The 12,245-nt window shown below is 47.8% G+C and overlaps 1 protein-coding gene across 1 annotated transcript in view; it reads right to left on the bottom strand.

Moving 5' to 3' along the window:
- Positions 1–4,267: 4,267 nt before the first annotated feature.
- Dusp27 (dual specificity phosphatase 27, atypical) overlaps positions 4,268–12,245 on the bottom strand; it is a 33,826-nt gene continuing 25,848 nt past the window's right edge. The window contains exon 6 of the mRNA XM_010633943.2: positions 4,268–7,586. Within this exon, the coding sequence (XP_010632245.1) occupies positions 4,750–7,586 (2,837 nt within the window). The 3' untranslated portion in view covers positions 4,268–4,749. The remainder of the gene's footprint in view (positions 7,587–12,245) is intronic.

The raw sequence follows: 12,245 nt of genomic DNA on the forward strand, positions 1-12,245 counted from the left end.
AGGAAGAAAAGGGCTAAAGGTGTAGGGAAAGTGGGAAGGGTAGGGGAAAGCGAATAAGGGAAAAGAAAAAAATATGAGAAAATTAAAAAATTGAAATAAAATGTTTGCAAATGGTGAGGGGAGGAGGGGGTGAAGGGAGGGCAGGGGCAAGGGGAAGAAATGAGAACCAAGACCTGTCATGTAAAGGTACAAGATCCCAGTAATGAATGTAACTGTACTGTATACCTAGAATGTCCCAATAAACTCAATAAAAAGAAAAAAAAACCCAAATAAACAAAGTTGAAGGGACTTCTGTTGCATTTCCTCAAAGTTCCTGTGTCAGAACTTCTATTGTCTTATGAAAGTCCTAAAGTAAGTGGCCCCCAAAATGCAAAGTCAAGCTTAGTCTCCCACACAAGACATGCTAGTGAACCATCTCTATCTAATGCTGCCTGATTCTAACTGGAAAGCGTACATTTGTTCAGCTTAAAGAGTGACCTGCTACGGGGGCAGCACGTGTCACATGCTTCGTCAGACCTATCCCAATCACCTGCCTCTACCTTTGTTCTAATTTTAGAGCCTGGCAGAGAAATTGAACTAGAAAATGATCTACAGTCATTAGTTTTATTCTGTGGAGAGTGGAGATTGTCTATTAGTGCAATGGTAACAATCAACTAATAAAATTTAGAGACTAGACTACTTATGATGACTGGGGTTCACCAGAAAATGATTTATTGGTACAGTTCTGTCAAAAAATGTACTTTTAAAATGTGCCCTGATTATAACAAAGGATGCAATTTGCTGAGAAGAGACCATTTCTAATCTTGTATGTAATAGCAAAAATAAAGGCTTTACTAATGATAAAAAAATAATTATATGCTTTCAAAACAAGAGCAATTTTAAAACTTACAATATGGTAGAGGATGCAAAATATTACTCTGTGCCAGGCATCATCCTAAGCACTTGTCAGATACTGACTATTCTGCAGTCTGTGGGCCCTGACATCACACGTCTCGATTTGAATTTGAGCATCGACAATGGAGTAGCATGTTACACAGTCTTGGGCAATTCCTCTGGGTCCTTGCCTGGCTTCTGGGGCAATCCCTGGCCCTGGGGTGCACATGATGCCTTATGGTTTCCCTATACCCTGCCAACAGCTTTGCAAATAGCTTCATTATGAAATGGCCCCTTTGAATTACCCTAATTTGGGTGTGGCTTTTACTGTGATCCACTTTGATTCTTCACAGCTGCCACATGGTCATTTTTCCCCGAAGGACCTCACCTTTGGGTAAAGAGAAACATTGATTTTTCTTCTCTCCCTCTTACCTATCCCCCACCTCAAAATCTGGTGCAGAATTCATACTCTTCCTTTCTGTGCACTTGTCTGCCTTATTATGGGAGTTTTCATGTGGTGAACTAGAATTCACTCGCTGGGTAACTAGGTAATGGGAATGGACAAAGGTCGTAGATTCAGATTTATTTTCCTCATTTACTTTCTTGTAAAACACAATCACTGTCTCAAATGGCCTTGTGTAGCTGTAACTATTTCCTGTGTTGATTCTTAAGAGTGGGTTGATTTCATATTCAGTGCCTAGTGTTTTTCTCTTTGAAAGGCACTGTCCATGTAAACACTCTGGCCTTGGTGTTCATAGCTCTCTTGACCCATGTTTTGTCCTTTCCCAGACTCTTCTGATTGCCGCCTTCCAGTTAGCTTTTGCTTACCCAAGTTACTGTCATGAGATTAAAAACAAAACAAAACAAAACAAAAAAAACAGAGGGAAAAAGATTGGGATACTTATTCCTCCCACCCCTCTACCAGGTTGCCAGGTGTCCCCTGTCCCATGGCTATGAGTCTTGCCGAACTCTGAGAACAGCTTCTTTGCTTTTTGCTTCAGCCATAGAGCAGTGTCACTTGCTATCGATTTCTTACTGTAGCTGGTACCTGACTGCTCCTTCTCACTTCCTTAACCCTGCCCATGCCTCTGCAGCTAGTCCCTGCATCCCACACCTGTCTGTTATTCGCGTATGCCATCTGTATCCTAAGGGGACTTTAACTGATGTACACTTTTTAATGTCATTAGAGCTTGAAACTATGGGTTGTAACCTGTCATCCTAGGTTAAGCATCATTCAGAAGTCACACTTAGGATTCTAATGCTTCAAATCCCAGACGCTTCTTCAAGCTCAACATAAATCAAACATAATTTCCACTGATGCGGTTTCCACATATATACTCTGAACTCTAGGACAATCAGGATCCTGATTGTCAGGCAGACAGCTTCCTAAGTGAAGGATTCCATACAGCTACCCTTGGAGACAAAGCAAGCAAAGGCACCTCTGTGTGACTTGATCCTGACCCCTATCTGGTTTCCTTTTGTCCTGAGTTGAGCTGGTGTTCATGTTGGCTATGGGAGCCATTATTGCTCCTGTAGCCTGAGAGCTCAACCAAATGGGGGCAGATCATCTTCTTACTGTTTTCTTTCCTTCAAAGCAGTGTTCCTTAAACATCCATTTAGTGAAATATGAATTGAGACTGACTGGGAATTACTTTTAAAATCTGTCTACCTTGCCACGAGAAGATGTATATAATTTGTTAGTGGGGGGGGACTGGTCCCTTAGGGACAGGAACAGAGGCTGACCCAGTGACATCCTCATTCTCCCCTTCATGAGACTGACCTAGTGTGGACCCCCGATGCAGTGTCTTTGCCTGTATCAGAAACTTCCCCACAGGAGCAAAATGAGAGGAATCTTTTGAGTTTCCCCAGAAAGTAAAATAAGCCTCAATTACCCTTCTTGCCATGGGACCAATTAGAGTGCCACTTTCATATACGTTGGGACTGACCCACGGAGATCAGAAACTAGGGTCTGAGGTAAACTAAAGATGCACAGAGGAAGAAGGGAAGGGGAATGGGATGAGGCTGATCATGTTTTTCTCCAAGGCTCCTTTCTCCCACGGTCAGTGGAGGGGAGAGGAGTGTGACCAGGAACTGTCAACTGTGTGCTGAAGTTAAGGAGGGAGGGCCAGCAAAGTAATTCAGCAGCTTCAACAGCAGCTAAATGCAATTCTGGGTTTGCAGTACTCCAGTCAGCTCCCTCTGGCCTTGGTATTTTTATCTGTGAGCTTACTGAACTGAGTGATACTGAACTAAGCCCATGCAGAAAGTTTGTCTGATCTTCATATGCCATAGACTCAGCATTTATTTATTTATTTTATATTTAGCAGCTCTCGGGACTGAACCCAGAGCCCTTGCTATATCCTCAACCCTTTTTTATTTTTTTATTTTAAGGCAGGGTCTCCTTAGGCTGCTAAGTTGCTCTGACTGGGTTCAAACTTGCCATCTTCCTGCCTCAGCCTCCTAGAGTGCTAGGGTTTCTAGGTGTGTGCCACTGCACCCACCAAAACAGTTTTTAGAAAAAGTGACCACATGATTATTGCTTCTATTTGTCCCATTTGGAGATTTATCTTTTTCCCTGTCTATAATCTTTCACTGCCAATTGTGTCCATGGATTGGCTTTTTTTTGTACTGGGTAGCAAACTCAGGACCTGTGCTTGTGAGGCAGGCAGCAGCACTACTGAGCTAAATCCCTGGCCCTGGATTGGATTCTTTTGATTGACCAAGACATTTCTGGGCATGTGCTTGTCTTCAGATCCTGCAAGGTGCTGTGGCTGGTAAAGAATTGCAGAACCTGGCCCACTAATGGGGTTTGTAAAGTGCTCAACATACGTCTGCTTCCTGCTGCAGCCCAACCTTGCATAAGGAGCAGAGATGCCTTGGGAACAAAAGGCAGAGAATTCTCACCAACTTATTCCATTCATCGTTCAAGGAAGGATCAAGTAGCCCGTCCAGTGATCTCCCAAGAAATAAAAGCAAGAACAGCTGCTACATTTTATCACACATCCATCTCCATTTCCTTGTATCTGGCTTCTCTTGTTCTCTCCTCCATGGTCTGTTTTAGTTTTTCTGCCATTCCAGAGGGACCTTCTTTCTACCTTATATCTTCCCATTCTCATCACAATAAAACTCATTCTCTTTCTCTACTTCCTCTGTTACTCTCAAGGGTTTTGTTCGTATGGTCTCCTGCTGCATTGTATCCTGGTCTAAATCCTTCATTATTATTTTTTATGATGAGGCAACGATGGTATTGTCTGGAGGCACGGCTCTTGCAGAACAAGCTAAAGCTGGCTCATGAAAACCCACTCATTTCTTTTAAAGCAAGTTCCCCTCATATCCAAAGAACTAAAAGTGGCCAGAATAAGGAAGTATTGACAGCATACCAGTTTAATAAAGGGGCAAAACATTAAAAAGAAACAACCAGAGCTAAACATTGCCAGGAGAGGTCAGATTTACTACAGGCTGTTTTCTAGGTCTTGTTATAAAACCTCTGCTAAGAGAACCATATCCTGCATTCATGGCCTTCCTGTATGTAAGCTAAAGTCTCCAGCACATGACAGAGTCTTTCTTGTCAAGCTCTCCTCTCCAGCCCAGGATGGACACTACCAAATACATAAGAGAAACACCAAAACCTGGAGAAATTTGGGCAACAAAAACAGTGTCAGGTGGTCCAGGGTTTGGACTCACAATGATGGCTCTTCTTCTCTCTTCCTCTTCCTGACTGCACTCCGGTCCCCTTCTTTTGGGCACTTTCAGGTCTGCCCCTGTGGAAAGTCCTCTCTGCATTGTCATCCCTTGAAGGGTAGTAGTGCTCTGAGCCCAGTGCTAAGCTGTACAGCCTCCTCCTGTGCTCAGTGTCTCCCAGCTGGCCTGGCCAGCTCAGTCCTCCCTCCTCCTCTGCAGCTTAGTCCTCATTTCTTCTTGCCGGCGTCTCCAGGCAGCAATGATGGCTTCATCATCCATTTCTTCCTCTTCCTCCCTGTCGGTGCTCCGCCGATACTGGGACCGCCGCCCAGATGCAAACCTTCCTTCTTCTCTGTTTTCTGTCCTCTCTTTCTCTCCCTCCTCTTCAGACCTCACGAAGCTCTGAGTGAATTTCCTCTTGGCTCCAAATTCAGAGAAGTCTGACTTGGACGACTCTTCCACATCTTCCCAGTCTCCCGGCCTGGCCCAACTCGGACGCTGGGGCTCCGGGAACTCTTCCCCTTGGGAGGGATCGGGGGTCCGGCAGAAGAAGTAGGGTTCTGGACTCCCCTCTTGGGAGCTTGAGGTCTCACTGAACATGGACCTGGAGAACTTGTGCGTCTCTCTGCTCTCCCTGGTGGAAGAAGAAGAGAACCTCGAGGTACTTCTTACTGAGTTGCCATCTCCCTCGTAGGAGGAGGAGGTGTCCTGTTCCTGTGACTGGGATTTAGAGAACTTGTAACTGGAGGACTTAGACTCAGTTTCCCGGAGCAAGGACGATCTGGTGTACTTCCCCCAAGAGCTTCCAGACCAGTCACTTTGGGGAGGAGATCTTTCCTCTGTCCCTAGGCCACTGAGCCACTTACTAATGCTGCTATCCCTGTCTTTGCCAGCTCTGCTGCCATTTCCATAGTGATCAGAGACAGCCAGGGACGAGGAGGTGTCTGTTTCAGGTTTTTGGGAATTACTGCGGGAGGAATACTGGAAGCTCCCTATGGCACTGTCTGTGTCATCCCTGTTGCCCACGCTATCATCCTCACCTTCCTTGACCTTCTTCTTCTTGAAAAGAGAGCTGCGCTTATTGTCCGAAGCCAGCTTCTCCACTCTGTACTCTGACATCTTCTCCCTCAGCTCCATTCGCATCTCCTTCTCCTTCCGGCCGAGCTCCTTTAGGTCCACATCATCAGCAAAGAGACTGAAGATGGGCTTGCTGGTCCCCCTGACGCTGCTCCCAGAGCCTTGGGCCCTCGAGCTCGGCATGGAGCTGGAGGACAGCACAGACTGCGCATCACAGTTGGCTCTGGCCTGGCTCGGAGGCAGCAGGCAGCCCCCCAGGGAGGAGCTGTTCTGTCCACTGAGCATGGACACCTGTTCATCCCCCAGGCAGCTGGCCACTGGCACTGCCCTGGAACTTGCCACAGATGGTGGGCGGGACAACAGCAGCATTTCGTTCTGCTTCTGGGCCAGGGTCTCAGTGACTACACTGGCAATCCAGTTCTGGATGCTGGCGATGGAAATGGTGTCCCCGGGCCCCACGGGCAGGTTAGACAGGGAAGGCGTGGGCGTGGATGCTGAGTGTGGCCCTGTGTGGCTTGCAGCCTGGGACAGGTGGGAGTGGTGGCTCTGGGTGCTGAGCACTGATGCGTTGTCCCCATCCGCACTGACCGAGGAGGCTGCAGACCACAGCGCAGACAGGGGGATGCTCCCCCTGGCCACCGAGCTGCCGGCCTCCCAGCTCCCCACGGACTGGCTCTCCTCCAGGGTCTGCCTGCTCCGCTCTAGAAGCTCCAGCCTGCGCTGCCTCTTCTTGGCCGAGGCCGCGTCCTCCGCCTTGCTCATCTCCACCACCTCCTCCCTGTTCTCACTGCCCACCTTCTTCTGGTGCTTCAGCTTCCAGGCCTGGTAGGCCGTCAGGCTGACCTCTGAGAGGTTCTTCTTTTCCCCCTCCTCCTCCTCGGCACCGTGCTTGCTGCTGCCTTCCCCTGCCTCGGAGTCTTTCTTATGAAATCCAAACTGGATCCTCTTGATCTTCCACCTTTCCAGGGCGGTGAGCTTCTCCTCGTTCCTGCTGCATAAGTTACGGAAGGAGCTGGCCTCTGAGGCCACGCTGTCCTCACCGTCCTGTCGCAGCAAGCTCCCGGCCTCCGAGCCTGCGTCCCCCTTCGCCCGCCTGCTCCTGCAGTGGTACCTGCGGGCGGCCTCCTTCTCAATCTCCAGCAGCCTCTCGTTCCACACATCCCAAGTGCTCTCCGAGGACCCCGAGTCCGAGGGGCGCCTCCCACCTCTGCTCTGGCTGCTCATCTCTAGCTGCTGCTTCAGCACCCGGATGTCCCGGCTGCTCACGCTCTCCAAGGTGCTACTCTCGCTCAGGGTGCGCCTGCGTCTTTGCCCCACGAGGGGGCCCGTGTCACTTTCCTCTTCCTGCTGCTCCTCCCGACCCCACTGCTGGTGCCCTTCTGCTTGGTACCTCTCATTTCGGCTCTGCCACTCTCGGATGATCCTTTTCACATCCTCATCTGCATCCTCATGCTCGACCCCCTTCTGGCCAGAGGCCGCAGAGCCCCTGCCCTCTCCACTCCGAGGGTCCCCACCTATGGGCAGGCCCTGCTGCCTCTTCCAAGCTGCATACAGCTCCTCCTCCTCCTCTTCATCAATGAGGGTGAGCGGCCGGGAGGCCTGGCTGGCCTTCGCCACGGAGGAGCCGCTCAGGTGGCTGGAGTGGCTGGTGGTGTCGTCCTCCTCCTCCACCGTCAGGTCCTGCACTCTGGCCCCAAATGTGCTCCCCAGGTCCTCGCCCTCCTCAGAGCCACCCGCTCCCTCCTCCCTGCCATAGTCTTCTTCCCTCTCCTCCATCAGCTTCTCATTTAGCTCCCGCAGCTGCTTCAGGAAGCCGTCGTTGGGGTAGATGGCCCGCTTCTTGCGCACAGTCATCAGGGCCTCCAGGATGGCCATGTTGTGGAAGATCATCAGGTAGGCGGCCACCAGCACTGCTGACCGACTGATGCCCATCTCACTACTGACCAGGACCTTCCCTAAAAAGAGAACCAAGAGAAAATGACTTGTGACCAAAGTCATGGTTTGCTAAAATGCTGTCTTGCTGCTCTGAACCTAACCTGTTCACCCATGCTCAGGTACACAAGGGGTGAGGGCCATTGTCCCTACATCACACATGTCAGAGCGGACCCCACTGTCCCTGCTTTTGAAGCCCTAGAGTGTTTCTACTTTCTCTCCATAGACTCTCATGAGAGGGAAAAATAAAACAATGGGGGGGGGGCAGGAAGAAGGAAAGGTAAAGACGAATTACTCCCAAGGTGAAAAGCACCACTAGTCAGTCTAAACTTAAGTTTCCCTTTATAAGATCCTCAATGCTGGGTCACCACTGCACAGCCCTTGCCGGATGCCTCTAGTGATCAGGAGCTCAGTAGCTCACAGTAGCTCAAACCTCCCTTCACATTAGAGCGCTATAATTTTGTCAGGGCAAAGTATAACTTCTGGCTCCTGGAAATACCTGGGTCTCCTACACTGACATTCTATATAATCCAGACATTTTACACAAAAAATTCTCAAGGTCATTATTATATTCTTCCCTCAAGAATTATTTTCTTCTCCTGGCTACTCTGAGTCAATTATCACTCATCATCTTTTCATATTCTCTTAATGTTCTGTCTTCTCTCCTCTGAGTGAAAAGTTGAATTCATCAGGTCTTGTTTGGTCACTTGTTCTCCTTGAAGAGTTTGTATTTAAGAATGGAAGAAGATATTTCAGGTTTGGACTGACTTGTGTAGAGTAGGGTGAGCCCCAGGTCTGTGTCCTTCACTCATGCCATCTGTATTGGTCAGCTTTTTGTTACTATGATGAAATACCTGAGGTAGGCTACTTGGAAATAAATTTATTTTGGTTCTGGAGGTACAAGGTCTAGGAGCATCATCTGGTGGTAGCTTTCCCATGGGCAGAGCCTAGAGGCAGAGCATCACAGGGCAAGGATAGGGGATGCACATGCATTGTCTGCCCTTGTCACATGTTTTCTTCAATGCCAGGCATTGTGGTTCAGTCCTGTAATTCCTGCAGTCTGAGAGGTTGAAGCGGGAGGACCCGAAGTTCTAAACCAGTCTGGGTTACATAGTGACTTAGTGAGATCCTATTTCAAAAGTAAGTAAGTAAATAAATAAGAGCTAGGGATATAGCTCAGTGAAAAGTGCCAAAGGGGTTGGGGGAGGCTCCGCCCTAGTGACCTGATCTCAACGTAGTCACCTGTCAAAGACTATACCCCTAAACACCATAATTGTACTGTTTCTGCCCTCCCAATACCTCCCAATAAGGATTATATTTCAACACAAGAAGTCATGGGAGACATTCAAACCATAACTAAGTCTTAGCACTCCCTAAGCTAGCAATGTAGGTATCACACAATGAAATCAAATTATATTTTGATTTGAGAGAGACCCTCACTTTGTTGCCCAGGCTGACTCCAAACTCCTGAACTCAAGTGATCCTCTTGCCTCAGCCTCTTGAGTGCTGGGATTACAGGTGTATGCCACTCCACCCAGCTCAAATCATCTTTTATACCAACTAAAATCCATAGAACTTTATTTAAAAGCTGCTACTAGGGCCATAGGGTCTGGGACTCAGCTCAGTGGTTCCACTGCCTGCTTCTCAAGTGCAAGGTCCCAAGTTCAATCCCTGGTACCAAAAATTTTAAAAATATATTTTTAAAACACTGCTACTAAGTCATGTCTCCTTTCAGAATCTTTTACACAGAAAGATAACTTTGCAAATTCCTAGTTCTGGTGGAAGCAGCCTGTGCTCACAGCCTACAGGAGCTTTTGCAGGAGCTTTTACAGGTCCTGACTCTGCCATGCAGCAGACTAGCTCTTGCTGGCTTCCCCTTCGGCTTTGCACCCTTTGTAAGTGTGGCAGACTTGCCTTCGGTGCCTTCTTTCTAATGGCGTTTAAAATACAGACCGAGACCCCTGGAGGACCTTCTTCCTGGCTGTCATCAATCTATTTGCCAGCAGTCTTTAAGGATGTTTGCTAAATTGTCTGAGTGCTATCTAATAATATAAGATGGGAGATGACTCTTCTATTATTGTATCTTTGCGCCTGTTAAGGGAAAGGAGGTTGGAGTCTGAGACTGGAGGGGACCTGGGGCCCAGTGATGCTGAAAAGCATTATTGCCTAGAACCAGCAGCCACTAGAGGGAGGCAGATGCAGTGTGTTGGACGTCTCTTGTCATTTTGTCAGATGACTGCAGAAACTGGAAAAGCTGCTGTTGCTATTGATACATAACACACCATATTACCAATATACGTTTTTAAAACTTTAACTGTACTGTCAACCTTGGAAAAAGTATCCCAGTTTACCATGTTGAGTTGGCAATGTACAGAAGTTAACAGCCATATTGGTCCAGAGACGTTAAACTTAAAAAAATATATATGTACAGGGGTAAATGCCCTGTATTCAATAGTAAAGTCTTATTTATATGGGTTTGGTTATAGAAACGAATATTCTTTAAATAATGAAAAAAGTGAATCAAAGTGGTAAAGGCAATTACTTATGACTCCCCTGTATCATCCCGTCCCACCTATGCCTCAGGGCTTTGTGGTGCCCCTCACCAAGGACCTCCCGTTAGCCATCTAAGCAGGCCACAGCTTTCACCTCTTGGTAACAAGATCGCACACTCTTCCTTTGCCAGGCCAGCTCACTTCATGAATCCAGGACAGGATTACCCAGTCTTCCCAACAAGGATGTCAAATCCTACTTAGGTCCATCTACCAACTCAGGGTAGAGTGCCAGATGTCCCATGCTGTGTTCCTTGTCCTTGGGACAGCAGCAGAGAACAAGGAAGAGACTGGTTTTGTGGGACCCTGAGAGATCCTGGGGCTTTCACTCTCTTCACCCAGAGAAGCACCAGGATTCTTTCTTCTCTCTGCTAGGCACAAGGCCCAGGCTAAAGGTGTACAGAATTTGCTCTGCACAACTCCAGGAGTGCCTTGCATATTGGAACATATTTGTTGGTTAGAATGAAAATTGTCTAGCAGCACAGTGATTTGATGAAGGTGGTCTTTTGCTAACTTACAGGGTTGCCATTTTGATTAGCAGCAGGGCTGATTAGGAGTGAGAAATTCCATCCAGTTTTTAAAATTCAGAGATCAGCGAGTGGAGAGAGCACTGGCTGTCAGGGAGGCTGGGTCACTGTCTGTGTGCTCGGTATGCCTCTTGGTGGGCAGCATTTATGTGGTATCCCCCCTAATCCCGATTCCCCTCTCCTCAGAATTCACACCAGAGGGAAAACAAGGGATATTTGCACAGGAGCCACCTGACTTGCCACTGCCCATAGGACTCAGAGGACACAAGGCCTGCTGAATAATTTCTCCAGGGAATTTGGAAATGGGATGGAGGCAGGTAATATCAGTCAATATCAGCCCTTCGTCTGCTTTCTGAAGTAGAGAAGGAGACCAAGGGTCCTGAGATTCTCTAGACTATGTTCTTGGATTCCTTCTGACACGGAGACCACAGAACCCTTAATCTGTCACTGATTAAAGCATAATTTGTGTTTTCTTCAGAGATAGTTGGAGACTAAAAGCTGTTTTTGCTAAAAAGTCAACAAAACAAAACATTCTACAGATGCCCAGTAGCTAACTCAAAGCAGAATGAAGCTTGACCTTCATTTTATTACCTTAAAACTGGATCACATCCCTGCTCCACTCTGCATACAGAGCTATGGTCCCCCTTGTGTTATCCTCCCAGCTCTGCATATAGGCTGTTTAGGAACATCTGTCTAAAAGCTGGCAAAACAAAGTTGGTTGGTTAGCCTTAAACTCACATAACCCATCTCACCCCTCTTCAAGACTAAGAACGTCAAGAAAAGAGATTTCTAGGGACATTTGCCTACCAATGCCCATACCGATGGCAATCTCTAGCCACTGCCCTAAACTTGCAGTCACCTTGAATTCCAGTGGAGCCTCCCGAAGGCTGGGACTACCCCAGACAGAGACCCAGTCTCTCCTTCAAGCTGCAAGACTGTCTCCAGAGCCATCTTGCAAAACCAGAGCTGAGGCAGGCAGGCGCTGGCCCACTTCAGCTCACCCACACAGGCTGATTGCTTTTGTGGACGGGCCAGTCCGGCCCCTCCTGCCTCTGTTGGAGATTGGAGCCAGGGCTTTCAGATGAGCTACACCGCAGCCCCTGCCATTTTATTTTGGTTTTATTTTGAGACAGGGTCTCTTTAAGAGCTAACAGGCTGGACTGGAACTTGTGCTCCTCCTGCCTCAACCTTTCTTCTCCATCAGAGCAGTGTCCCCTTTTCTGCTCAAGCTCAAGTTGGTTCCCCATTTCCTCTTACTTTCGAACTGCCTGATAAATCTGCCTGTACCTCACAGGGAGGCATCTTGAAATTCTTTTTCTGCGAGAGTGAGTTAAAAAAGTACTCTGAGGGCAAGTTCGGGTCCCCACTTGCTCTTAGCAGGGACCTGCTGTGACTACGGTGTCTTCATTTATTTTCAGTGTAACTGCCGCTTGTGAAGGAGTTCTAAGCCAGCTACTACCTTGCTAGTAACCAAGAGAATTTTAATTATTACATCGCAGCACCATCAGGGGATCGCCCCAGGCCTCAGCTTTCACTGTGAGCACCAGGTGTGCCTTCGCCAACCTCGGCCCATATATATATATATATATAATATATAGATATATCT

The sequence above is a fragment of the Fukomys damarensis genome, unplaced genomic scaffold, assembly GCF_012274545.1.
Source record: "Fukomys damarensis isolate Sample0158 unplaced genomic scaffold, DMR_v1.0_HiC HiC_scaffold_19, whole genome shotgun sequence".
Taxonomy (NCBI): Eukaryota; Metazoa; Chordata; class Mammalia; order Rodentia; family Bathyergidae; genus Fukomys; species Fukomys damarensis.